This window comes from Phalacrocorax aristotelis, chromosome 3 (assembly GCF_949628215.1).
Source record: "Phalacrocorax aristotelis chromosome 3, bGulAri2.1, whole genome shotgun sequence".
NCBI classification, from domain to species: Eukaryota; Metazoa; Chordata; class Aves; order Suliformes; family Phalacrocoracidae; genus Phalacrocorax; species Phalacrocorax aristotelis.
This window is the reverse complement of record NC_134278.1, coordinates 2443805-2469781: the sequence shown is the minus strand read 5'-3', so window position 1 is coordinate 2469781 and position 25977 is coordinate 2443805. Positions and strand designations below refer to the sequence as shown.

At 47.3% G+C, this 25977-nt stretch overlaps 1 protein-coding gene across 7 annotated transcripts in view; it reads right to left on the bottom strand.

The window, feature by feature from the left end:
• EXTL3 (exostosin like glycosyltransferase 3) overlaps window positions 1–25977 on the bottom strand; it is a 162145-nt gene that overhangs the window by 17359 nt on the left and 118809 nt on the right. For all 7 annotated transcript variants that reach the window (XM_075086497.1, XM_075086503.1, XM_075086501.1 and 4 more), the window contains 2 exons: window positions 24413–24541; window positions 17798–20422 (listed from right to left, as the gene is read on the bottom strand). In XM_075086497.1, the coding sequence (XP_074942598.1) occupies window positions 17798–19945 (2148 nt within the window). In that variant the 5' untranslated portion in view covers window positions 19946–20422; window positions 24413–24541. The remainder of the gene's footprint in view (window positions 1–17797; window positions 20423–24412; window positions 24542–25977) is intronic.

The window sequence follows — 25977 nt, the reverse complement described above, 5'->3', positions numbered from 1 at the left end:
AGCAGCCTGAACACTTGGACTTGGCTCCAGAGATGCCACCGTCACCGTCCCCACCCATCGAGGAAGGCAGATTTGCGCATTTGGGAGCTGATGATCTTCATCCCACCCACATCCTTGTTTCAAGTCGAGCGGGCTGCTTGCCATCCACCTTGAAGACGGCTTTTTCTTTCTGCAGAAAGCACACGGGAAGACAAGACTTCTGCAGCAGCTATCCCATGTGTCTGCTGGCTCACAGCACATGCAGCTGCTCCCGTTGGCTAACGTAGTAAGGAATGCAATTCAAAATCAGCCAAATTAGGCTTAACTGAAGTTAGGGAGGGCTCTGTTAGCAGACTTCAGGAGATGGCCAACTCCAGCAGAGGGGAACAATGAGCAGGTATCAAGTATCCCTGAAACTATTCTGTAATCAGCCATTTATTTTCAACTCCTAGTTGGACAAATTTGGGCATCCTCTGATTAAGAAAGTTGTCCAGATCAGCCCTTAAGACCCACAGACAACCAGATATACCCGGGTCCCTTCCCTCTACACATCAGCGTACGTGTGCTGAGTCAGAAGATTAGTTACAAGACTCTTTAGAAGTAGTTATGTGCATGTGCATATTCACGTACGCATAAGCAGGATAAACCACATCTTTTTTTTACCACGGCTGACTCCATGACCTGCTCCCTCTGCAACCAAGGTGTTAGATCAGACTGGCACTTGCTCCTCTGCAAATACAACCAGAGATGCGGATGAGGAAGACAAGTCTGCCTGGTCCCATGAAACGGCAGCATCTTTGAAGCTGTGTATTATTTCAGGAGGGCAGCTGTCACAATGGGTTTGCATGGACCAGCTGGAAATCGAGCAAGTTTGGAATGTCAGACAGGGCTATGTAACCATCCCTGGTTACGGCAGGGATTTTGGCATCGGGAGAGGCTCCACAGGGAAACTACACACCTGAGGTTCGCTGTCTCAAAGATGACTTTGATCATGATTTCTCTCGTGCTCCGTGTTATCCTTCCCCCATTTAACACATCAGGGAGCTGAAAAGTGAAGAGAGGCCAGTCCCAAGGTAGGCACCGCGTGTGCGCTTTGGCGGCGTGACGAGAAGCCAAGCTCTTTGCCAAGGCAGCTGTCAAGAAGCCACCAGCGGAGCTGTTGCCACCGCTACAGATGCCACCAAAAATCTCTGCAGGCCTCTACCCGTTCCTAGCTAGATAACATTTGTGTGAATCATGCGGTTCTGACCAAGACCACAGTCTTTTCCCCTCCATTTTCTCAGTGTTTTACCACTACCTGCTCTTGGGCAAGCTGAGATGCTCCACAAAAGCTGGCAAGATCACCATGGCTCTCAGCCCAGGCCTCAAATCTATTTGACTGCCCTTCCCAAGGACAACTACAGTGGAGCTTTTTGAAGACTATCAATTGCCTCCTGAAAGTGCAGCATCAAACCTAGTGGCTCCGAGCCCCTGCCCTGCTCACGCAGAACTCTTTCCTCCTGCCAATCTCAACACCCACCATGAGAAAACCCTCCCCATTTGCAGAGGACAGAAATTCATCCAAGCCAGCATCCTGCTTTCCAAAGCCCAAACCACACTGATAAGCACAGATCCAAGCCTTGAGCTCAGCCGGCAATTCTTTGTTTTATGAGAAACAGAAAAATCTGGCCTTACCCAATACAACACGATGCTCGTCCCGGCACACCACGAAGCTGCGGGGTTGTGTGGGCAGGCAACAGGCAAAGATGGGATGCTAGCATGGCCTTTCCACCATAACCAAGCCCCCAGGATGATGCTTTTCCTCCCCAGTATCATGCTCTCATTCCCAGATCAGACCCAAACACTCGAGGAAATCAGAGCAGTTTTCCTCCCCAATATCATGCTCTCATTCCCAGATCAGACCCAAAAACTCGAGGAAATGAGAGCAGCGTGACACGGGACTACAGGGTGTTTCTGAGAGTTCCTGATGAGCTGCAAATCCAGGGGAAATTGCATCCCTGCACTTTGACACATACATAAACATGGTGTTAAAGCTCCCTCCAGTAAGACCACCAGCACTGGCAGCTCTTAGCATTTTGTAAAGAAATGGATGTTCTTTTGATTGTGAGCGTTTATAATTAATGTTTAAAAACCTTGGGATGCAAAGGCAAAATCACAGATGCAGAAAGCAGCTCTGTAAGGTGTAAAGCCAACAATGTGCCATTATCCCAGGGTTAACACACTCAGATCCAGAAGATATTGATAAACAGGCATGGGTGTGACCACAGCTCCTAAACAAGCCCCGTTACCCTGGCCAAAGCCATCCTGGAGAGGGAGCCGGGCTGCTCGGATCTACCTGCGTGCGAGTTGCAGCCATAGGGGGATGACTGATCTCCTGTGACTGGTCTCTCCCCACAGAACAGCCTTGCCGTGCCCAGCTGGCTCCCAGCTCCGCTCCAGCTAGTCTGGATGAGGCCCAGGCCATGCCGCGCTTGGCTCTGCATGGTGCCACACCAGCGTCTGCCGCAGCCGGACAAGGGAGAGAGCAGGCAGGAGAAAGGAGATGGCGCTTCTCCTCCAGTGCTCGTTCCCAGACCTCTTCCACATCAGTTCTCACCTACCTCGTACATATTCTCTGGCATCTGCTCTCTTGCTTGATTTGATGGCACCTGAACTGAAAATATCAGTCGCTTATTGGAATGTCCACCTGAAAACAGCTCTTCAGAAAGGCTCTTAGTGGGATGTTCCTTCAGTCATCTACTGCCCGATGAGACGTCCCTGGTTCTTGTGGTGGCTTCCCCTGGCAATTCTTCACTTTCCTGTTTTCCGTTTAATCTTTGCTTGTAAAACTGGATTGGAAAGTTATCATTATCACCTTTCTCATGCATTAATTATTCTGCTGCTCCTTCCCCAGCTCTTCTTCCTAACCTTGAAACAGTTTATGCCCTGAACCAGCCTAGCTCCACTGCAGACTTCTGTGCTTTGCTACCTCCAATTTAAGGCATTTTCAAAATTTGAATGAAAAGGATTTATTGACTGTTTTAAGACTCATCTCCAGAGGTATGAAGAGTTTCACTGAAAGGCTATTTAGCTACAAAGCTATCCAAAGGCAGCATATACTGCATATAAATTGGCAAAACAGATGCATTTTTAAAATACGGGTAATTAAATAATGCAACATAAACCCAAGCATAAATCATCCCCCACTGAGAACAAAACCACACCGGCAGATACTACTGGAAATCCTTTTTTTAAAACGATACTATGTCCATGCACATAATATGTACAAACGCTTGGGCTCTCTTTAAACTACTCGACTGCTATCAGTGGGCTGCTCATCTCTGAGATGAGAATACAGCTTGTGATACGAATAAAACTGATTATTTATTCATTTTCATATGGGTGCAGCTGTCGCATCTTTCTAGAGAACCTAAAGGAGAAGAATGCTTATTTTAACATTAAAGGGATCTAGATACTCACTTATTTTTATTCTCTCTGTGTGTTCCTGCTAGTGGCTGTGCAATTAAAGGTGCACGTTGAGTTGGTTGTCCGATTAGATTTATTTTACAATTATTTGTAATTATTTGGCTCCAAAGAATGTCCCTGGGATAACATGCTGTCACTTGCAGTTGAGGCTTTCAAATACCTCGTCTCCCATTGCTTCGTCTCACTCCTTTCTCAACTTCCTGAAACTCCACTCTGTGCTTTACACGAAAGCTCGCAGGGAAAAACTGCTGAGCGCGCGGGGAGAGAAAAGCTCAGGACCCAACTTCCATTAGCACGTCTGGGATCACAAGCCTGATTTTCAAGTGGCTGTTTGCTGTGAAACCAGAGAAAGCCATGTGAGGAGGGAAGATCTCATGCTTAGGGTTTTGATACTGATAACCCCCATTTTGGGTTTGGTGGGGGGGTTTGTTGCAATTAAATTGGCATTAGCCAAAGGCGCCATGTTCCCACAGGTGATTGAATTGGTGGCTCTTTATCGATGCTCTTTCAAGCTGCAGCTAGACGAACGTCACAAACCTGCTTTCACCTGGCAAATCCTGTCTTGGTATCCAAGACTTGAAAATTCAGATTAAGTTTTCCACCCAGCCTAGAAGCAGTCCCAGAGCACAGAGCCGAAATATGCTGGGGAGACGATGGGCGGCAGCAGGAGTGCCTGTGGCAAGAGCACGCACAGATTTAATGCAAGCAGGGGCATCCGTACACAATTATTTGTCTTACAAAGCAGGGCAAATAAACTGGAAACATCCATATGCTGTACCACCTGCTTCTGCTGCAATTTCAAAGCGGCGGTGTTGAAGGGGCCTGCAGCATGACCCTTAGCAGACGCTGATTCTGCTGTGAGGTTTTGCGCTTGTCCTGCTCTCCATGGCTCCTGCAGGGACCCTTTGCAAGAGGCCATGTGTGCCATCGCATCCAGCTTTCTGCAGGGACGACAGTGACCCTGCCACCAAGACTTCTCTGGCGACAGCATTGAAACGCTTATCCTAACAACAGAAATCTCAGAAAAACTGTTTTCTCAGCCTTCATTTTACCCTTTCCATCTACAAGTTCTTGCTTGTGGCACTCTATCTCAGCTCTGAACTTCATCCTCTGTGCCTCTTGTTCCTCTCCAAATATCCCTCAGCTGCTAGAGTGGTAGTTTTAATAGCAAAAAGGTTGTTGGATAAAACAGCTTGCTCTTCTAAAACTTGGGGTAATGATATAACGCGCTGTTGAAACTACTGGCATGCTCCAAGCCGATGTGGCTGCATTTTAACAAACTGGTGCCGTCTCTCCTCTCCTAATCTCACAGGGCAGCTGTTAGGTTGACAAACATTTGCTAACAACTCAAAGACCTTTGGATGGAAATAACGCATTAGAGGATTTTCAAAGGTCAGTCCTATATTATAGGAATATTGCCCTTTCCGATTCTAAGTCATGAAAACGAACAGATTTCACCCAACGCCTGACAGCGCAGCATCAATTAAGTGGTGATACAACAGGGTTGGATACATAATGCTGAGACCCGGAGGAGGAGCTCTCAGGAGCTCGGGGCTGGAGAAGCACAGCTCTGTGTCATTTAATACAAGAAAAAAACGGTAGGCTTAGGTCAGCCTCCCTGTTTCCCACCTCCAATAAATTTTATTTGCAGTATAAAATTCAGTTCAAGGGGAAGCTTTTTCCTACTATGACCTCATCTCTACAGCATCCCTTCTCCAGCTTCATGTCTCCGTCCAACCCGGGCACCTGAGCTCTCCCAGGACAAGATCCAGTGGCATGCTCAGGGAGAGGCGAGACCTGATGAAATGGGGACACCTGCCTTGCATTTTCTGTACCAAAGGCATGCCATTTTTAACCAGCCCTTGCGAGTGAAAAAGAGAGCACACAAAGAGACAGAAAGAGGGCAGGAACGTCGTTTAGCTCTTTTCACAAGGTGGAGTATTAGTGCCTGGAGCTCAGGGATGGGGGATTCAAACTGCTTGTGGGTAGAAAAACTTTCCAGAGCTGGGCTGGTAAATACCAACAGCTCAGGAATAGATGTGCGTAGTGCCAGTGAGCCTGGGAACAGATACCACACTTCTGCGCCAGTTTTAAGACAACTCCAACTCCTGGGGTTCAGCAGGAGTTTGGTTCTGCCAGCAGAGGAGCTGCAGATCCTCACAGCGTCCTGGCCCGCTCCCGGAGGCTGGCAGAGCCTGGAGAGCACATCAGGCTAGCTTCATCTGGATCTGTTTTGGGTGTCGCAGGGAATCTGGCACTGCACCACGCAGGGCAGAGATGCGCGAGGTTGGAGTGATATCTGCAGCCAGGACTGCTGCATGCCGCTTGGGCTAATTTGTTTTCAGAGCAGCTTGTGAAATTCAGAGCAACAGAGTGAAAACAGGCCAGGAAAGAGCCCACGACCAGGCCTATCCAATTTCTGTACTTGAACTGAACCACAGAAATGCCATGTAATATAGCCTGTACAGATGAAGAAGAAAAACCCGACCAGCTCACAGAGGAACCAACTGGGAAAGACCGACCTTATTTTGGCAAAAATATTCAATGACCCTGCCTCACTTTCCCACCTGTGCTCTGCAGCTGGAGCGCTCACCGCAGGACTGTCGGGAGGTGCAATCTCAGTATGTTGGCCTCCTTGGAAGAGCCACACAAGAGCGCGGAACAGCCATACGAGAGCCTAAGAAAGGTGCACAAACTGCAACTCCCTCAACTTATTTAAGAAAAAACAAACAAGCAAACCCCCAAAACTTCTAAAGTATTGAAGCTCAGATCTCTCTCAGCCCTTGACTCTTGAGAAGACTCTGCTAATTCACGCACTTCTGATTTCACTGGAAAAGACACGTTGCTAGTCCCCTGGTCCATGCTGATAAGTCTGGCAGCAAATGGACCGAGAGCTCAGCGATGGATCTGAGAGGGGCTGTCACATCTCATCTGCAAGACAGAGAGCATGTAAAAGTCAGCAAGGTGATTTAGGAACACCCTTGAGGTATCCTCTTCTTGCCAAGCCATCAGCTGCCGTGCAATACCAGGTCATCAGCATCAAAAGGGAAGGAAACGCAGCAACATCCATCTTAGAGATACAGAAATGCACAACGGAGAGTCAGAGCATCTCTGGTGGAAGAAGAAAGTGCTGGAAACTCAAGGGACGTGGTCCCAGGGGATTACTGGAAATATCTTCTTTCTGTTCACTGAGGCAGAGCTTACCTTTCCACACTTTGCTCTTTGGCTGACAGCCCGGCTGCTTTAATTAACAGAGACTTTCGTAGTGCAAATCCTCAGTATTGTTGTGCAATTACTTCTTCAGTGGGTTCTTTCTCCTTCTACTCAGTATCTGTCAGGCAGGATTTCCACTACAGCAGTAAAACAAAACGCCCAGCAGAGCAGATGCAATTATTTTGAAATTTGTTAAAATTGGTACGACTCCCTGTTTGGAATACATTACATCTAACGATGCTCGGTGATGTTGTTCAGCATTTAAAAGCTGCTGTGTCCCCCCCTAGAAGAGCTTTAGCACAGGCATTCGTATCTGGGGGCTGAAGGCATCAAAATGAACATTATATCTCAACTAACAGAGGGAGGAAGTGGGGTCAGACTATTAACTTACTGAGCAGCTACTAAAAAAGTTGGTATATAAACTTGGTATATAAGCAGAGCCAAGAAGCCATCAAGTTTGCAGGTAGGTTATTTTTTTGATGGCTGAAGGACAGAGGATTTATTATTGCTTATGTGGCTGGGAGCAGCAACCGTAAAGAGCACTCAGGCACGCAAACCCTCTTTTGGCGTCCAGGTTTATTCCAGACTGGATGCTTTCCAGGGACCTCCGAGATGAGAAGACCAAGATCTCACCACAGAAGTTCTGATGGGTCTGGATGAAATGAAGACAGCTTTCTGCCAGTGTGTCTGTCCTCAAATCCATTGTCTAGGGATGAGAGCTCTTTTATGTAATGTTAGAAGAGAAGAACTAGGAACCCCACACCACGATTCCCTAATCAGCCTTTGGTCTCTCATTTTTCTCTGGGATGAGTACAGCTCATGGAGAAAAGCAATTTCCAACAGCTCAAATATCAGCAAATAGGGGCAGTATATTATTACCCTGAACATGGTCAAATAAAGGGGAAAGGCAGTTTCACCAAACACACAATCTCCCCTCAGCAAGCAATAAATGCCTTCTCACGCGACACGGCCGAGCCAGTGGATGACAAACCAGGACAGAAGCCCCAGATGGGTTTCTGCAGATTCTCCCTTTGCTCATAGGCTTCAACTGCTGGATCCCAACTGCCGGATCCTACGTCACCTGGTCCATGGCCCACACCAGCCCACCATCTGCTTCCACCAGAAGAGCAGAAGGCAGCAGCAAGAGGAGGACCATCCCCATGCTCTCCAAGCCGTGGGCTTGGCGATGGGCAACATCATGTTCTTCAAAGCCTGGCTTGCCCTGAGACTTTTACTACTTAGTGATCTATTTAAACTCTTCCCACTAGTCAACTAAAAATTAAAATAAAATCAAGGGGGGAACAAACGCTTCCACCAAGAGGTAGTTAATACATTACTGACAAACACACGGTCGGGATGAATACAGCCTACCACAACCACCTCCCACAATCCACAGTGACCGTTGGGAATTAAGGGCCAGCATGTGTTAGAAATTACAGAGTTCACATAAATGAATTGTAATTAAAAACAATTCCTTCCCTAAATTTCTGATAAAAATCAACCTCATTATTACCAGGGTTTTGAAACGAATTTGTTTTGTCACCTGCATTCAGAGCAAGAGAAAAATGAGCCTTATTGCAAAGAATTATCTAGCTTACAGCTGTTATATTCCCCAGAAAAGTGGTTTTCTTGCTCTCCGTTAGCTCTCTTCTTTCACAGTAAAAGATGGAGCTGTTCCTTACTGTAGAGATAAGGCAGATTTCCACCAGCCGGGGCTCCAGGCAGCTCGGGAGATCAAAGTGACGATTAGTCCCTTCACATCGAAGTTGCAAAAACTGAACCTCCCTGCCCAGAATGCTTTAAACATTCAATGTCGAGAACAAAACCCATTTCCCTTTCCTACACGAACCTCAAGAAAATTAAGAGTTCAATTCAGATAAGCATTCAGAAACCTGGAGACTTTGCTAAACTATTTTGATCTGAAAGTGTTATCTGTGAAGTCTAAGAACAGCTTCACCAGAATTACCATCTTTTTGCTGTCAGTAAATCTGGGAATAGGTGAAAACAGCTTTCTACAGCATTTCTGCGAGCTTATAAGGAGACATATGAGTGCACACTTTAGTGATGATGGCTTTCTGTTCTCTGTGCTTCAGTTTCCCTCTGGCTTATTAGCAAGATGCCCTTAGCTCGTTGCTTATGGTCTTTCTGCCAATTTCAGGAGAAGGGAAATATTCCTAACCTTTCTTCACAGGGTAACACTGATTTTCATTAATCAATGCAAGGCTTTAAATGGATGGAAGTGACTTAAAACTACTGCTTTTTCTCGAGTAAAGTTCTCTAAAATGGCATCCCCTCACTGCCATCATGAAGAAAAAAACCATTCCATCCTTTCTGGGTACTTATAGTGAACCAGGACTGAATCCAGGCATACAGCAGTCAAGACAACAGGAAAACAAACTGCAGCCCTTGGTTCTGAATCCAGCTACTCCATCACTTTTCTGCTTACTGATGAGCCCCCTCCTCAAGAAGCACAGGAAGGAGCCAGGCGCTGCTTTTTGGAGAGAGGAGCACTCTGTGCGCACAGCGCGGCAGGGAGATCCATCATGCCTTATCGCTAACTACAGAGTTTGATTTCAAGAAAGTTGAAGAAAAAGCATCCATCAGTTAGATAAGAGAGAGCAGTATCTGCTTCCTCGCCAGATACAGGCAGGCACCGTGGGGAAAAGGGGTAAGAGACTGTCCAGGAGGTGAATAATATTGTGGCTGCTGTGCTGCACCGTTGCCAGCCCACCAGCGAACTGGGGAATAAGTCACCATCTTCTATTTGAAAGCTGCAATATCTTTGCTGATCGATCTCACAGAGCTTGGGGAGGCACCTGTGAGATACACCAGACACGTAATAACAAGCAGAGTGATTAAAACCTCTCTCTTGCTTCTCATCTCTTTCTCTAACCTTGTATCCAAGAGTTATCTTCCTCTTTCTAACCTTCTCATGCCCTTCACAGGTGTCTCCTTGTTGTCCTGATGCCCCACGAGGTCCCTCCTATTCCAGCAAACTTTAACAGCACAGATTTCCTTTTGTCCCATCTACTGAATACCAACAAGCCAAAGCCAAATTCATGACCTTGGTGACTAGAGCTCGCTCCTTCTCTCCTGTGCCTGGGGGCCATCCATTTCTTGTGGTACCGCATCACAAGATGGTACTGCTGGCAACAGATGGGGTACATCTGCCTTAAAGAGGGAAAAGTGTTCCTCCCCAGGCTTGAGAAATCTGGGGACATTAAATATTCTGTTGTTATTTAAACAGGCACATGCAGGCCACCATGCAAACCCTAGCAGGAGCAGGAATCCAGTCCTAGGAAAACAATGTAGTATTTTGCTGCTGCACTGACTCCTGTGCCATGTTCTATCGTGCTGCTTTTGTTCCCTGGCGGTCGTGACAGAGTCTGCTCCGGAGTGGAGAGTGTTTTAGAGATGCACAGAGAAGCTTTCGTGTTGATGGTTAAAGGCTTCCAATACAGGGGGGTTGGCACCCATGATATTTTCAAGCTTTTATGCCTGAGAAAACCCATCTAATTATGTACACTGTAGTGTACAAGGACACTTCCCCCCTTGCTTCTTCTTTCCAGTGCCCCGGAGTAACACCTTCCTTCTGGTCACCGACCCCATTAACTACATCCTAAGCCAAGGGAATTCAGAGAGCTGAGGCTACAGTAATATTTTGTCTATGGAAAAGCTTTTACAAAGCAGCATATGGCAAGCCAGAGAATTAAGCACTGGTTTTAGGCCATAGCAGTGGAGTATTGCAAGGGTGTTTGAGTTAATATTCAGAGCGCAAATCCCTAAGAAGTCAGCAGTGCTTGTTACATTATCAGCGTACATTCATGCATCGCTGCACCTTTACTTAGGCCCTGCAGTGCCAGGCGTCTGGATTTGAGCATCGCAGGTAAACTAAGCAGCAAATTTGCTCCTTCCTCTTCTGCTACACAACGGTAAAAATGTATATTGAGACAGAAAAACTCCCAAGGGTTTGAGAACTATCCGCCTCTCCAGCAGCACCCTGCTCTGCCGGCAGCAGGTGGTGCTACGTACCCGACAGCAGCACACAGACGTTTTCATGTAACATCGCCCTGCCTTATAAAATTGCTCCCATTGAGAAATCGAACTTGTAAACCTGTGATACACCGCTGGTAAAGCTGGTGCACTGGTTGGGGCCCGTTTAACCCACGGATGGTGCAAATCTCTTGTGTAAAGTGACTCAGTGCTAAGAACCAAGGTGATTTTCTCAGCTGATTGTCACAGAAAGCGTAGCCTGAATTGTTCCTTCTGGAAGCAAACCTGTAGCTCCCCACTCCCATATACAAACCAGGACCTGAAAGTTAAGTTGGATTCCTCCTGATTTTGCACACAAGAGTTGCAAGCTAAGGTAAGGTAGGGAAAAGCAGTAAGTGCCCGGTGTAAAGCCCTGACTCACCGCGGAGCTTCAGCAGGTGAGTCCGCCCAGCAAAGCACAAGTCATGCCACCAAGGAAGGGTTAGGCGCGCGCTTAAGTACCTGATCGAATCAGGACCTGAGCTGGTATTTATGCAAAGCTCCCAGGAAGCAAAAAAAAAAAAATCAATTTAAATGGTGGTGTGATCACTATGGAGAGTTTTATTCTCTTGGTTAACTCACGGCTTGAGGACGTGGCCCTGGATCACACACACCGCTCCAGTTCAGCTCAAGTTACTGGTGACTGTGCGAGCTGTTAGCTTGCAAGTTTGGCTCTGCCCTTACCAGAAAACCAAACATGATGTTGAAGGATGAGCAGAGAAGCTCGTGCTGCCACCACGGCAAGCTACACACTGATGTTACAGTCTGACCAGGTTCTGTTCCTCCTCTTAGCCAGAAACATCACTGCGGGACCCCATTGTGCTCCTTAAAATGGACATACCAAAGCGCCTTCAAATATTCCTGGTAGAAAGGATGTGCAAACGTAAGGCATCCATCCTTCCCATGGCAAGCTCAGCACAGTGCGGTTCTACGGATGCTGCCCAAGCAGAAGGGAAAGTCATGACAGCATTTCCCCCGTCTGCTCCTGATTAACAAGTGGCATTTCAAGGGACTCCGCAGCCAGCCAAACAGGTCTGCAGATGCAGCAATGCTTCCGGATTAGAAATTTTCCAAAGATTATTCCTTTTTAAACAAGCATCTGAATTGAATGAGCTTTCTCAGCCGGCCACCAAGCCAGCAGAAAAGGACGTTACGCCACTGGAACTGGCTGCAGAGATCAAAGCCAGCTACTTATTCTGTAACAAAGCTGAAGGAAAGGATTAGTCACTGCCGAAAGCCACAGGAGCTGGCATTGGCAGTGAACCCAGCTAAATTGCTCAGAAATGCCTACAAGCACACACCACCTAACCCCGGAGAAAGAGGAGAAAGCAAACTGCTGCAGGGCTTTTCCAGCCAGGGCTCTGTCAATGAAGGACCTGCACACACGCAGAAAAGAAAGAGGAGTTGGAAGTTCAGGCTGTAATTTCTTAGAACATGAGCACAGGTTGTGAAAATATTGGCTCAGGCTGAATAAGGTTTAGCCCCAAATGTGGGAAGCCCTTTTGCAGCTCAGCTGGGCTCATACGCAACGCTCCACGCATGACACGGGCAGCCCATGCAAAGCCCTTGGGTTTCCACAATAACCCAGCCAAAAGCCAGTCGTTACTCGGAAAGCAGGAGGGACGTTACACTGTCTCAAAACAAAGTACAACGACGGCACAACTGGATAGTCCTGATCCAGCACACCTCCCCCAGCACCACAAAACCTCAGTTATCAGCTAACGGGGATAAATCTCACTCTTCCTCTGCCTCCAACACACGCAGCTCAAACAGCTCAGGTCTCAGATGGCACTACATCGTTTGAGAAGTTTGCAGGCGGGTCGCTGAGCAGCCAGCAACCATTCCGATGGTGCCACCAGCCCGCAGCCCACGCATCCAAAGCGATGGGTTTGAGACCAGTGAAGTCAGCAGCCACTCTGAGCTGCGCGCGAAGGGCTCAGGACAGGAGAAAAAATAAGACAAGGCTTCAGAAATAAAGGCAACGTTGTTTGGAAATCACTGCTCCAGGTTCAAACACCCCTGTAAGGGGCGAAGCATTTGTCCACGTGAAGCTGTCTGTCTTCCACAAACCTTTTTCTCATGTTGCGTGGAGCTCTGTGGCCTTTGGCAAGCAGAGGTCGCTGCACTGGCAACACAGTACTAAGCCCTCATAGCTCAAAAGCAGCTGCTCCTCTCTCTGGCTGGGAAAACCTTTACTTAAAATGAGATGCTTTCTCCTTATGCTACTAAGGACAGAGGGAAAAAAGTGTTAAAAATAAATCTTTGTCCAGCTTAAGAGACAGACTGACCCGATGATGCTGGAGTCAGATGGCAGACGGTACATAAAAACGGGCCAAGAATTTTTTTTAACTTGAGATTATAACGAAATCTAGGGTCTTCCTGAGCTCAGCCTTCCCTTTTCCAGTCTACTCCCATCTCCAGAGCATGACACACAGGCTGAGAAATGTGGGCAGGAGAGGAGGTAAGGGGAGGCTGCTGCGCGCACTGTTTGCTTCCCTGGCTTCGACTGTGACTCCTGGAGGGCTTTAAGGAAGTTTCTGAAAGGGAAACGGCTAATTTAATTGCTGCATTAGAGGATCTGTGGCTGTTTAGAGTGCAAGCTGCTCCACAGCTTAATCACCTCGCTGCTCGGGGCTTTGTGCTTTCCCCACTGAACCAAGGGCTTATGCAGCACTGGCAGCCTTGTGAAATATATATTAAATGTATTAAAACGAACTCTTCAGGTTACTCTGGCTGTTCAAGCTCAACTCATTCTTTTAGGTTTTTAGGATTAAAACCAGAGCAGAAACGGGCAAAATGATTCCTGTCCCACTGCCCCAGTCCATGCCCTGCTCAGAGCCGCATGGAAGCCGGATGGTGAACCAGCTCTGGAGGATTTGAGAAGCTGCTAAAACCACATCCAGGGTTTATTAAGCATCTGGGCTTGCATCTATACTGCAAGTTTGCCTATGAATTGCAAGTGCCCTGCAGCAGCCAGAAAGCAGCAGCACATCGATGCCGAGCACACCACAAAGCACGGCAGGATCTGCATCTTCTTGGGTGCATCTTATTACCATTTGCGTGGGCTGGATGTGTGGTTGCCTGAGTGTTTTGTTTCATTTGTTTCCCTTCACTTTTATTCATGCGGATGAAAATGCTGTCAAGGAATTGCAAAGCAAAGAGTGAGGTTTCTCCTGTCAGCGCCTGTACGCTGTTTAGAAATCCCGAGCACAGAAATGCTGAAAGGGGCAGCTGGGAGTCTCTATCCGAAGATCAAGCCAGATATTCTCCTTAATGCCTCCTTCTTTATTCTGCCACTGAAAATCTTTCCAAGATTAACGTGCGTGCAGGGTCAGTGCGGGAGCAGCAGCCAAGTATCTCCACCTCCCTCAAACCCTAGTGCAGTCTTTCCACCTGTTCGGACCAGAGATTTAATCCAAATTCCTTTCCCCTTTCCTTCCCCATAAGCATGGAAACAGCAGCAGCGCTCGCTGGGGAGGCGCGGGCAGCACCATGCCGGGGCCTTCAGCAGCTGCAACAACGCTGCGTACAGGAGGGCTCTCACCCTTGCTACAAGGGAGCGGAGCTCAACGGCTGGCAGGGATCGGTGGTCTGGGCAGTTTTTTAATTCCCTGAGTATATTGTGACTTTGCCAGATGCCACAGACATCTTGAAGGACCAATCGTGCAGGATGCATCAACACTGTGTAAGTGCTGCAGTGAAGGTGCTCAGGCATTAAGCCGTGGTTGCAAGGTTCTTCTGTCTGAGGAAGTTCTCCTAATGCATGGCCAGAGATACAAACACCTGCAGACAAGTTTTTAAGCTTGCACAGACAAGACTTCTCACTTACAACCTTTGGTTTTTGCTGTGATACTATTTAACAGCTCAATTCCGGCACAAAGGCGCTTTAAATTAGAGGGTAATCTACCGACATCTCTTCCAGGGGCAACCTTGAATGACTACACACGCAACTTTACATTAAATTATATTTGCATTTAGTCACTTCAGGCTCGGTACAGGGCCAGAATATTTCATCAGAGACTCCTGTGCAGCTAAGGAATCTTACTGATTTTTTAGTAAATTATGCCATCACAAGAAATCTATAGCTAAGTAAAAGTTTTTTAAAAATCAAATATATTCTGTAGCCCTGTTTATCTCATTATCCATGAAGGAGTCAAAGATCCAACACAGCTTCAAGCTTTGCTCTTCATTAACTCCCAGCCTGCCAGGGGAAAAAAAAAACAACACAGAACTTGCTTTGGAAGACCAAATCACAACCAAGCAGAACAGTTTGCAAATGAAATTTCAATGAACTGATCAATGAACTAACTACCCATGCAGTAAGGCTACAGGAGGAAGCCCAATTCTCCTTTGGGTATTCTGCTAACACAAAGCCGCACAGCTAAAGCGTAGTCCAAGTCCCACCAAGACGCACCCGGTGGGACTCACGACTACGTTATGCTTCCGAGGGCTCTTTCAGCCCAGAACATGCTACACACGTTGCTTTGTCTGCGATTTACCTCAGTAACCCTCTGGCTTCGGGTGCTTTGATCATGGATCATGCCGACGCACACGTGCTGCTGTTGCGCTGCTCCTCGCAGTCAGATGGTGCCTGGACCCACTTCAGTCGCACGGGGGGGCACCCAAATCCACCCCCGCCTGCTTCTCTTCCCCCCAAGTTTCCTCTGCGTAGCTCTGTGCTTTGGGACCTGAATGCAGGGCAATTCCTTACACCCCAGTGTTACTGGGAATTTATTTGTTACAAAGAGTTACAGCACTGCTTCAAGATCTGAGAGAACTCGGTATTCCCCATCAAAAGTCACTTTCTTCCCCTGTAAGGAAATCAGATTCACAGCTCTGCAGTTTCTTTTGACGTCAGCAGTCGTAAGGGCTTGCATTTCTTGCCAACCCCACGTATCCACCTGGCTCTTCCCCTGGCTAGCACACCCCACATCTCAGCCACCGAGGCTCAAATGGAGCCTCACGTTGACTCCCTAAGTTCTTGTTGCTCTTCTCCGCAGCAGGTCTTAGGATCTGTCGCTGTTTGATGAAGCCCAGGTGAGTTTCTATATCGTTACTGCACTGAACCATCCATAGAGATGAACACTACAGACTCCCAAGGTGATTTAAACACCCTGTCTGAATATGGACTGGGCAACTTGCACTTTGGAGGGTCGCCTGGAAGCTCCAAAGGTTTAAGCCTCCTGTAAGAGATCCCAAGAGACTTGGGCTCTTTGGGAATGAGAAAAATGGAAAGAAAGCATACCTATTATCAGACCAACACGCTCCTTCAGAAAGGACCCCAGCAGAAGCTCGCTGTGCTCCAACCGTTCCCTGGCACTTGGCCATGAGGACGGTGCTACCACCCAACATCCCCAAAGAGGCACAAGACAATTTCCTCCTGTTGAGCGGAGCAGTACTGACCGTCCCCCATAGCATACAAACCCCAGCGTGTGGCTCGAAGCCGACACGCAGCAACTTGTGTGTGTGTCAAAGTCCCGCAAAAAGCCAGCGGGCCTCCAACACAATAGACGTGCAGATGAGAGCAGAGTAAAAAAAGAAGCATTAACGTCCATCAACAGAAACGTATTTTTCTCCCACAAATAACACCCATTAGCAACTCCAAGGAGAACAATCCCCACTCTTCAACTCTGAAGGAGTACACAGTTTTTCAGCAGACACAATGCGAAGATTTTGCAGAATTCAGGCATTCAACAGGACTAATGTGAAAGATTATTTTGCAATTATCAAAGCAATTTTCTCTCCTCATTGTCCCTGGACCATAAGGGTTTTTAAATGTGAGCAGAAGGATTTATTCATCACAATAATAATAAAACAAAATATTAAATCAATGAATCTCTGTGCATGAAGCATAAAGCTCACACTGCTATTAAGCTCAGTAGTGTCCTGTCACATAAAACACATGCAGTTTGCGTACTTAAGTACCATCTCCCTCTTTTATTTTTCCCTTTCCTAATTTGTAAGGCATTATCCTTCCATTTGTCCTCTAAACACGACCGGATTCAGACAGCACAGTGTTGCTCCTTGTTAGTGGCTCTATGCCCGTGCTCTCTTTACAAGGGCACATGGAGATTCGTATTTAATATTGATTGTTAATAATGGCCAGTGCAGAAAGTTATCTTGGGATGACAGGAAAGTCCTAAAATTAATATATACATACAAAATTAATAATTTAGGGAGAATTAACTCCTTACAAGCAACACTGCCAATATGCGAGTAGCTGGGCATGAAAATGAATGTTGGTCTTTGAAGGTGTCGCTTCTTCAGTTTGGCCAGGGGATGCGGGGGAAATCAACCCAAACCTAAGCAAAACTCAGTTACAACCTTTGGAGCATGGAAGCTTTTATAGTCATGTTGGCCTTGGCTTCTATTTCCTTCTCTGCCATCCCTTTATAAATAAAGTGATAAATTACATTTGAGGCCTTTGCAGTAGGCACAGCTTCAGTGGGTCCCTCTTTTGTTTTTATAAAAGATTTTTTTATAAAAGATGTTTTTATAAAAGATTTATCTGGTAAAGTACAGAAGCAGCCACTGCTTAGGTATTTATAAGGTGCCAACTGTCCTCACAGTGTGACACTTAAAGAGGCTAAGCTAGATTTTCCATTAACAAGAACCTCCAGTTTTAAGACCTGAGATTCATATTAGGCTCCATACAGCAATTACCGTTTCATGACTGCTAAACACCTGGCACCTCTAAAGATCCCACAATTCAGGCTACTCTATTTCGTAACCCAAGGGGCACCAAACGTATTCTCTCATGACAGCAATTCACCTCGCCTAAGCTCACACATCCACAGAGCACAGCCACCCGCCTCTGAACATCGGCCTCCCTTCAAAGTCACTGGAGAGGAACAGGCGTTTCTGGAGCACCAGCCATGGCAATCGCATGCAAACACCCTAAAATGGGTCAGATGAGTCATACCTGTAACCTCCTTGTTTTTCTCTGTTGGTAAAAGTTCAGATCAGGTACAGACATCTACAACCACACAAAATGAATGCTGTCCTGGATGATTTAAGGTGAGCTGACGTGCTACAGAAGAGCTACAGCCAACCTGAACGCACAAACCCCACCGGGAAGCGAGACCAAAAGTAGCTACATCTTTCTTACCATGATTGGGACGCCAATGTCTGGCCACAAGAGATCCTCAGAGGGAAGCTTGGGAGAGTTCCACACTACCACAACTTTATTTAAGTACGGGAGACCATTGAGCCTTTCTAGGGAGTTCATCAACACTTCCTCCCGCTCATAAGTCAACATCACTACTGTGAACTGCTCCCGGGGGACGTTGCCACCCAAAGCAGCCTGGAACTCTTTCCCAGAGCCACCTGCTCCTCCACCAATTGGTCGAAATCCTGTCCCAGACCCCAAAAATTTTGCTTCCGATGGTAAAACAGGGTCAAAGGGAGTGTAGGGGAAGAGGTGGAAAGGCCCCGGAGCAGAATTCCAATTCCTGTAGATGTCCATTGCAGTGAGGGTGAAATTGCGGAGATATTTGGGAGATGCATAGGGTGGTTCTGTTTCCACAGGCCCCAAGTCCAGGTCACCATTGTCTCCCATACTGGGGTCTGTACCAGCAGCTTTTCCAGACCGGTGGGGAATTTCCACGGCGGTTTCTTCTCGGATAGGAGCAGCTGGGATTTGGATTCGAGTCCTTATGACAGCTAAGACTGTGCTGAACACATTGTCAGAGGTGGAGAAGTAGGTTTCCCACAAGAAGCGGCCCTGCCTCCTCATGGCAAGGAGATCATTGTCAGAAATGCTTCTCAGAAGAAAGTGCACTTCTGTGATACGTGGCTTTGGTATGATTAAGGCTGCCTCGTTCCACCGGATCACATCATTATAGGGTAGCTGAACTTGCTCTCCGAGAACCACCGGGATGGCTCCAACTTCCAGAGCCTCAAACAGTCTCATGGCGCACCCGGCGGAGATCACTAAATGGGTGTCCCCTGGGGTGATTATCAGTGCAAAAGTAGATAGCTTCAGTAGCTCTAGTCTGTCATCTCTTTCTCCACACAGAGCCCACTCAGTGGGCAGACTCGCCTTAGGCTGGTTCTTACATGTGAACTCCACCAAAACAAAGTCCAACTTGCTGTCCTGAACAGCCTTCAGGGTGGTGATGATCCGATCGTCGTAGTCAGCTGGGGCATTGCCTTCTATTTCCTCTTCGAAAGAGCGAACCTCTTGCAAGCTAGATCTGAGAGACTCGATCTTCTCCCCTTGGAAACTAAACAGATATTTACGCTTGACTGGCACCTGGGGCGGGATTTCTAGGAAGTTGGGTTCAGACATAGCATGGACCAGAGGCGATACCACAATATCAAACCCCGGTCGATACTGCACATCGTAAAAGGTGGACTGGGCAATCATGGCGCGCCCTGTGCTGATGTTGTAAATGAAGTTCTGAGTTTCCGATTTCCTTGATAAATTGATGATGAGATGGTTATGTCCATCAGTCCTCCAATATGGCAAAGAGTGCAACTGTTGCTCTAGTTCAGTAGGTTTTGGCATTACAGGCTCTTGCATTTCCCCCACTAAAATTATATACACACAAGCGATATTTGCATTTTCAGTAACATAAACATTAGTTCTGACAGTCGCCTCAAAGGCTTGTTTAATTAAAGGGTCTAAGGAACTACCAAAAGGGTAATCGTCACTGTTGTAGACGTAGACTGGAAAGCCAGATGTCAACGGGCAGCGCGAGTAGTCAAAGCAGTTGTGTAGCCTGCAGTTCCGGTTGGATTTTGGCAGGGGGAAGGTCGCATCGTCTTTGTCTGGCAGCAGCCGGATGGGCAAGGAGAGCTTGGGCTGGTTCTGAGCCATCAGCTCTTTGTAGGAATGCTCAGTCTGGCTGATGACATTCTTCAGCTGCAGCAGGTCCTGCTTGGCATTTTCAATGCTCTTTTTGCAGGCCTCGATCTTCAAGTTGAGCTTGGCGATCTCACTGTTGAGCTCCTGCCGCTTGGCCTCCAGCTGGAGCAGCTCCTCGCTGACCGACTCGCGGATGCGGCACAGGTCTTGCACATGCTTCACCTCGCACAGCTCATTGCCGGTCCGAGGGCCAAAGATGCGCTTGCCAGCATCATCCGCATCATCGATGGTGGTTAGATAGTAGTGGGCAATGAGGGGAAAGAAGACGAGGATAATGAAGAGGGTGAAACTAAGCCAGGTGAGCCGGATCCGACTGGACCATCTCAACACCCACGGCTGGCCTCCGTTCCCCACTCCCCCATTCCGCAACATCGTATATCCAGTCATGAGTTCAAAAGTCGCTGCGCGCCCAATCACGTTGGATCAGTAGCCATAACCAAAAGAGTTCTTATAGCGAGTCTCTCGAAAAAAAATGTTATTGTGCCTGCTTAACGAGAAGCCAATAGAAGGGGAATTTCATCTTCTTGTCGTGCTGACGGCTTTTCTACAGTCGCTTTGCCGCAGGCACAACTTTTGATCCCGTTAGACTCAATCATTGACCTTCTCACCCACCCCCAGCCCACCCTTGGTCTGTGGGCAACCGTTGCTGGAAGTGTCACAGCGTTGTCATGGTGATTCAAAGTCTCAACGGGCAGAAGAAAAACACAATGGGATCAAGCCAAACTCTACCGCTGCTCTCGACATCCTGCATTACCATCCAATGAATATGCAGAGGCACCAGCCATTGTGGAGAAAGAGCCAGAGGAGACTCGTACGAATGTCAGTCCCTCTCATCGCTGCTGTGCGGCTGATGCTCTGCCATTCCTACAAGAGAACAATCACATATTCAGACAATGCAATCAAAACGACCCCTTAGTGACCTAAGACATGGCTAGTTTTTAAAAGCAACTGTCCTCTCTGCAAAAAAGCTACCTTCATACATGTCTAACACCTCTGGGGTTAATACCAGTAAACCCCAGAAAGTGATGGGATTCATTAGATGCAGACATGTGGCTCTCTCCGGGCACTCTGCTTTTCATTAGGGTTGCATGCTTCAGTGGCCAGGCCAGAAGAATCACAGCCCCTGGATTCGGTTTCCTATTTCTGCCTCTGCCACTATCTTGCTGTGTAACTTTGCAGAAGCTGCTTAACATCTGTCAGCCCCTGCATCCTCATGTACGAAATGGAGGTTTTAATGTACACCTGCTCTCTCTACCCGCCTTTTAATGGCATGTTGTGATCCTGGGACACAGCAGTGCTGTGAATTTGTGCTGCAGAACTGAGTGTAATCGCTATTGTTCTGGTCTAGTGACTAGAGCGGATGAGGAATTTTTAGATGAAGTGTTTTGCTCTCATTTCCTGCTGGAGAATTTTGATTAATTGCAAGAGGAAGTTTAAAGGGAACGTAGTCGTGTTGGTTAAGATTACTTCTGCTGGCTGGCTGCATACGAGAGGGAATTTCTGGTCAAAACTGGAAAAGCCTACACTGTACCTCAAAGCAAAGATGCCAAAGTGAGGAACCATTAGCTACTGCACCACCCAAGTGGTATCAGCTTGCTCAGATATGCCTTTTTCCTTGGAAGACTCTGCTATGGCACTGAATTTTTATGGGCATAAAAATCAAGGACATGGCAAATTCAGCTCTGAGTCTTTGGTCTATGCCAACTGATTTAAATCTAGGCCAGATGAATACTCAATACGCTGCCACTAGAAACTCTCTCTTCCATTTTATTAGCATCCTCCGAGGTACCTAAGTTTCCGGGGTATTCTTTCATATACTGGACTTGCCACTTCACTGATGAATATGGTGCTGGGCTTAGCAGTGACCCTTGCACAGCCTCAAGAGAAGCTTATTCATTTCCGCTTCAATTTTTAATTAGAGGAAAGTCATGTATGTTGGTGACAGTCATTTTTCACTAAATCTATTTAATACTCCTCTCATCTACTCATTGAGAATTAGCAGAAAGAAGGCCAGGAAGCAAATCTCAGCTAAAACAGAGATCTGGAAACGGGCCAAAGCAAAACAGAGGTTCACTTAAAAGGAGCAGAAAGACGTCAGGAATAATTTTCAGTGTAGTACACAAGTGTGTGTCAGAAAAAATAAATGGAAGATTTTATTTTAACCAGGAAAAATCAAAATGAAAGGGGAAACAAGTGGAGTAATAAAGCACAATTCCTAGGCCTATTTTGTTACAAGGCCGTTTATTGCCAGTAACTTAACACCCCACGACTAAATGGGGATCCCCCCAACCTGACCTGCAACTGGGAGTTGCACAGCACTACGGACACTTAAAATCAAGGCAGATTTAAAATCCATAACACCGTCTGGCAAGCGGCACTGGTGTAAATCTCAGAAAGCCAGGAGGATAAAGGGGCTAAAAAGTCAGGAAAAGGCTAAATCAGCTTTCTCAGATCTTGGCAGCACAGTCGCTGCGGGCAGATGGGGGAGGCTTCGGCTCTGCTGGCAGGACATTTTAATACTATTCTCTGTACACTAACTTGCGTTGGCCCAGGCTGGGAAAGAGGCTGGTGACGAATGTTAAATCCCCAGCGCTTCTGCACTGTCAGTCAGGCACGGGGAGCCCTGGCAAGAGCAACACACTTGTACCGGTGTCGAAGAGTTTTAGCACACACCAGGCGACTGAAAGCAAAAATAAATAATAAAAAAAAGCTTTTAAAGTCTGTATTTCTTTTTCCTTTTTCCCTTTTTTAAGCTCTCCCAAGGAAATAAAGCTCACGCTGTCGCTGTCCGAGCGCCTGCAGCAGTCGGTCTGTCCGTGCTATTGCAGCCTGGTCTCAGAGGGGCTGCAAAGACCCTGGAATTGCTACCAGTTTTCTGCAAACAGCTGGCCAGATGAGAACTGCCCTATTAACCCTTTGTCCAAATACACACTCACTCGAACACCAGTGAATCTAAAAACCACCTTAACTTCAAGGCACGTGTGGGAAAAGAAGCTCTGCTGGTTTTTTTGTGTGTGGGTGCCATGGAATAAGTGTGGTCAAACCCTGCAAGGTGATGAGATAACACAGAAACAAGAGATCAAAAATGTGGCCGAGAAACAACAAAGGAGCATGTGGATGCGCTCCTTTAGCCTGGCCAGAGAAAACTGCAGCCCCACAGTAGCAGTAGCAGCCCCTGCATTAAAGGCAGTCACAAAGGTTATCAACACAGACTGCATCGAAATCTTGTTCCGTTTTAGCTGCTTTGCCCATTTATGAGCCCTAAATGGTGATGAAATGGCACCTGGACTCCCCAAACCAGCACTGGAGCCCTTGAAAAGCTAAATCCATTGCCCCACACACGATCCTCTGCAGCTGTTCTGCCACCTAATCCTTCCAGTGGCTCCTCTGGTCCTTCCACTCAGTTGACACAGAACAAACTTTATCCTCCTGACCTAAAAACGTGGGCTGTGAATTAAAAAAAATCTGTATGCACAGAAACCTGAAGCTGACAAACTAACCCTGCCGCTAGCTTGGAAAAGACCTCACAGGAAAGAGCAGAGCAGGCTGGGGAGGGATTTGAAATGCAACACGTGTGGCTTGGGATCAGTTAAAAAGTATTGACTGTCAGTATGAAATATGTGCTGGCGATAAAGCAAGCACTTTAGACACACTCTCAGACTCTTCTTCACTACTAAGACTTTATTCCTCATCAACTCCATAGAGCCTGAGGTTGTAACGCATTGTTATTAGGGCTGCCAGAAAAAAAAAAAAAGCAAAGTGAAAACCCAATCTGCGGTTTTACCAAGAGAGACTTCAGTGTTGTATTTAAGAGCAATAGGCAGTCCTGGGGAGAAAAAGGCTGCTGATTTCCATAGCTCCCAAAAAGACGTTTGGGAGGAGATGAAACAGGTTACTTTCTGGGCTTCCCAGACAACTCATTCCTCTCGCTCCCAAGTACAATTAGTTCTTTAAATTGATCGAGCCCCACACTGAGAAATGCTTGTTGACATTATAACACAACATTGCTGCAAAAAGGGGGCAGGAAAAGCTCTTAGGAAATCAGAAGCTCAATAATTGCCACAGCCTCTTCCCAAATGCCCATTCTCCGACTTCTCAGGCACAACAGGTTTACATGCTGCAGTTCCTCCTTCCATGGTGCGGGTCTGCGAGACTAAATTGCTGTTCAGGCACATTGTCACATCTTAGTTCAAAACCCAGGCTGCGTTCCCAGCTTTCCTCAACTCCACAGTAGGCACTCCCTGTGCCGGTGAAGTTATGGGAATACCTGAGGTTCTCCCTCATTTTGCATTTCTAGTAGAAAGAGCCAGGCTGGTTTGCTCTAGGTGTGCCTGCTCAAGCAGGGGTGGGACGGGATGATCTCCAGAGGTCCCTTCCAACCCCCACCAGTCTGGGATTCTGTGATCTGTGGGTGCTCGTGGAGTCACTACTCTGCAAATGTTCGGTCACCAAGGTCCTTCTGCAAACACCTGAGCACGCCTATTCCTCCCTGCTTACACCTCCTTTTGCCCATCTCCCTATAAAATCAGAGAAATACTGTTCCTTTCTCAGCATATTTGTGAACAGAGCCTGAAAATTTTAAACTTACAGCCCTCCAGAGCTTAGCACAGCAATAAATAACCATTAGGCAGAATATGGTGACACAGACTGCACTGAACTTTCCAGGAGGAAAATCCACAGGGATCCTGCATCCGCTAAATTAGAGCTCCCACACTCTGTCTGTACGCACTTGCACTCATCCTTACTCTCCTTCCTCATCAAATGATGGGTCTGCAGTGTTATTGCTGCTGTGTTGCCTCCACAAACTTTCTGCTGTGCTGGCCCTCTCCACGGAGAACGAAGTGCTGTACCCACCTCTGTCACGCAGGCTGCCTCCTGACGAGCGGCGAAGGATGTCAGGCAGCGCGCGTTAGCGGCTCCTGTGCTTTATCTGCCCAGTCTTGAACAGACAGTTTCTACTGCCAAGTCTCTTCTTCACCGGCACTAAAAATCAAAGGAAAAAAAATTCAGCTTTTTTTTTTTTTAAAGGAGAAGCAGAAAATTCTGCTAAATAAAGAAATACAGCTTTAGAACAGGGTTTCTGGTGAAATGGAAAAGAAACTAATACAAAACAGCCCTTCAGCAATGATAACTTTCTACTTCCTAATGCTCTCAAAGGAAAGGAATACACCCCAAATCGCCGATCACTTTGGGAACAGCAGCGGTTGAACGAAGAGAATAAATCTATTAGGTGTGTGCTTTAAGGTATGTTTGAGAGCAGATCTTTAAAAGGAGCAGATGGAAAACTCACTCTGAAATGCTTCACATGCTACAGCCTTAGGGATTATCGCGAGGGATTCGTACCATCTCGGGAGCTCACAGGTACGGAGAAATTCTCCTAGGCTAAGATCAACGCTACTACACAGGCAACCGGTAAAAGGTCTTGTAATCTGTAAATTCAGGGGATAAACTGCATCCCTGGCATCGGGAACCTTTTATCTAAACCAAGGAACATTCACCACATTTGCAGCTCCTTGTGAAGCCGAACCTGCTTCCAGCGATGCTCCTGAGCTGAGCATGCGTGGGGTAAAGGGGTCCTGGACAAACACCCCAAGAGAGCCCCTTCGCGTGCTCGCTCCAGCAAAGTCAGAAAACCACGTCTGCTGAAGAAGGCAGCAGTTCACTGATATTAGGGGAAGCAACATGTATGTTTGACCCGTTCTTCTCCTCTTTCCCTGTGCTGCTTGCGTGCTCTCTTGGAAACAGGTCCTAGACAAGATGGACACTAGCTTTGCACCATGCTTGCTACCTTCTCTCCAGCCGGGCGCCTCCTGCACCGACAGCACAGGACCAGTGCTCCCAGTACAGCATCGTTTCATCTTACAGTCTTCACAAATGCATCTCCTGTAATTCAGAAATCCTTGGGGGGAGGAGGGAGAAGATGACCCACTGCATGGGCAAACTGTCTCAACAGCTCATCTGGATGGGGAACAGTGCTAGGGGGAAGAAATGCAACCGGACAGAAAAGGCAGGACCTTACAAGAGCTTTTCTGACTTTCTTTCCTTTGCAGACCCTCCCCCAACCTTAACTGTGAGAGCAGAGAGGGATCAGAGAGGTATTTGGGGTGGTTTAGAAGTGGCACTTGAGGACAAACCCTTTGAGAGTTGCTTTCCAACCACGTTCTTGGGGGCAAAGGGTGCTCACTCCTGTAACCACGGCATCTCTGGCCAAGGGCACTCCAGCATGCAACACCCCAGGGCACCAGCTCTCAACCCGTGCTTCCACCCTGCAGCTGCTCAGTGCCAGGCCCTGCAGGCTCTCCAGGCATGGAACAGATAGGTGAGTCTGCTGCAGCTGCCGAAAGGGCCATTATAATCAGCATGAACTCTTTGCCACTGGTTGCAGAGCCCCAGCAGGCAAGGTCAGGATTGGACCTTTC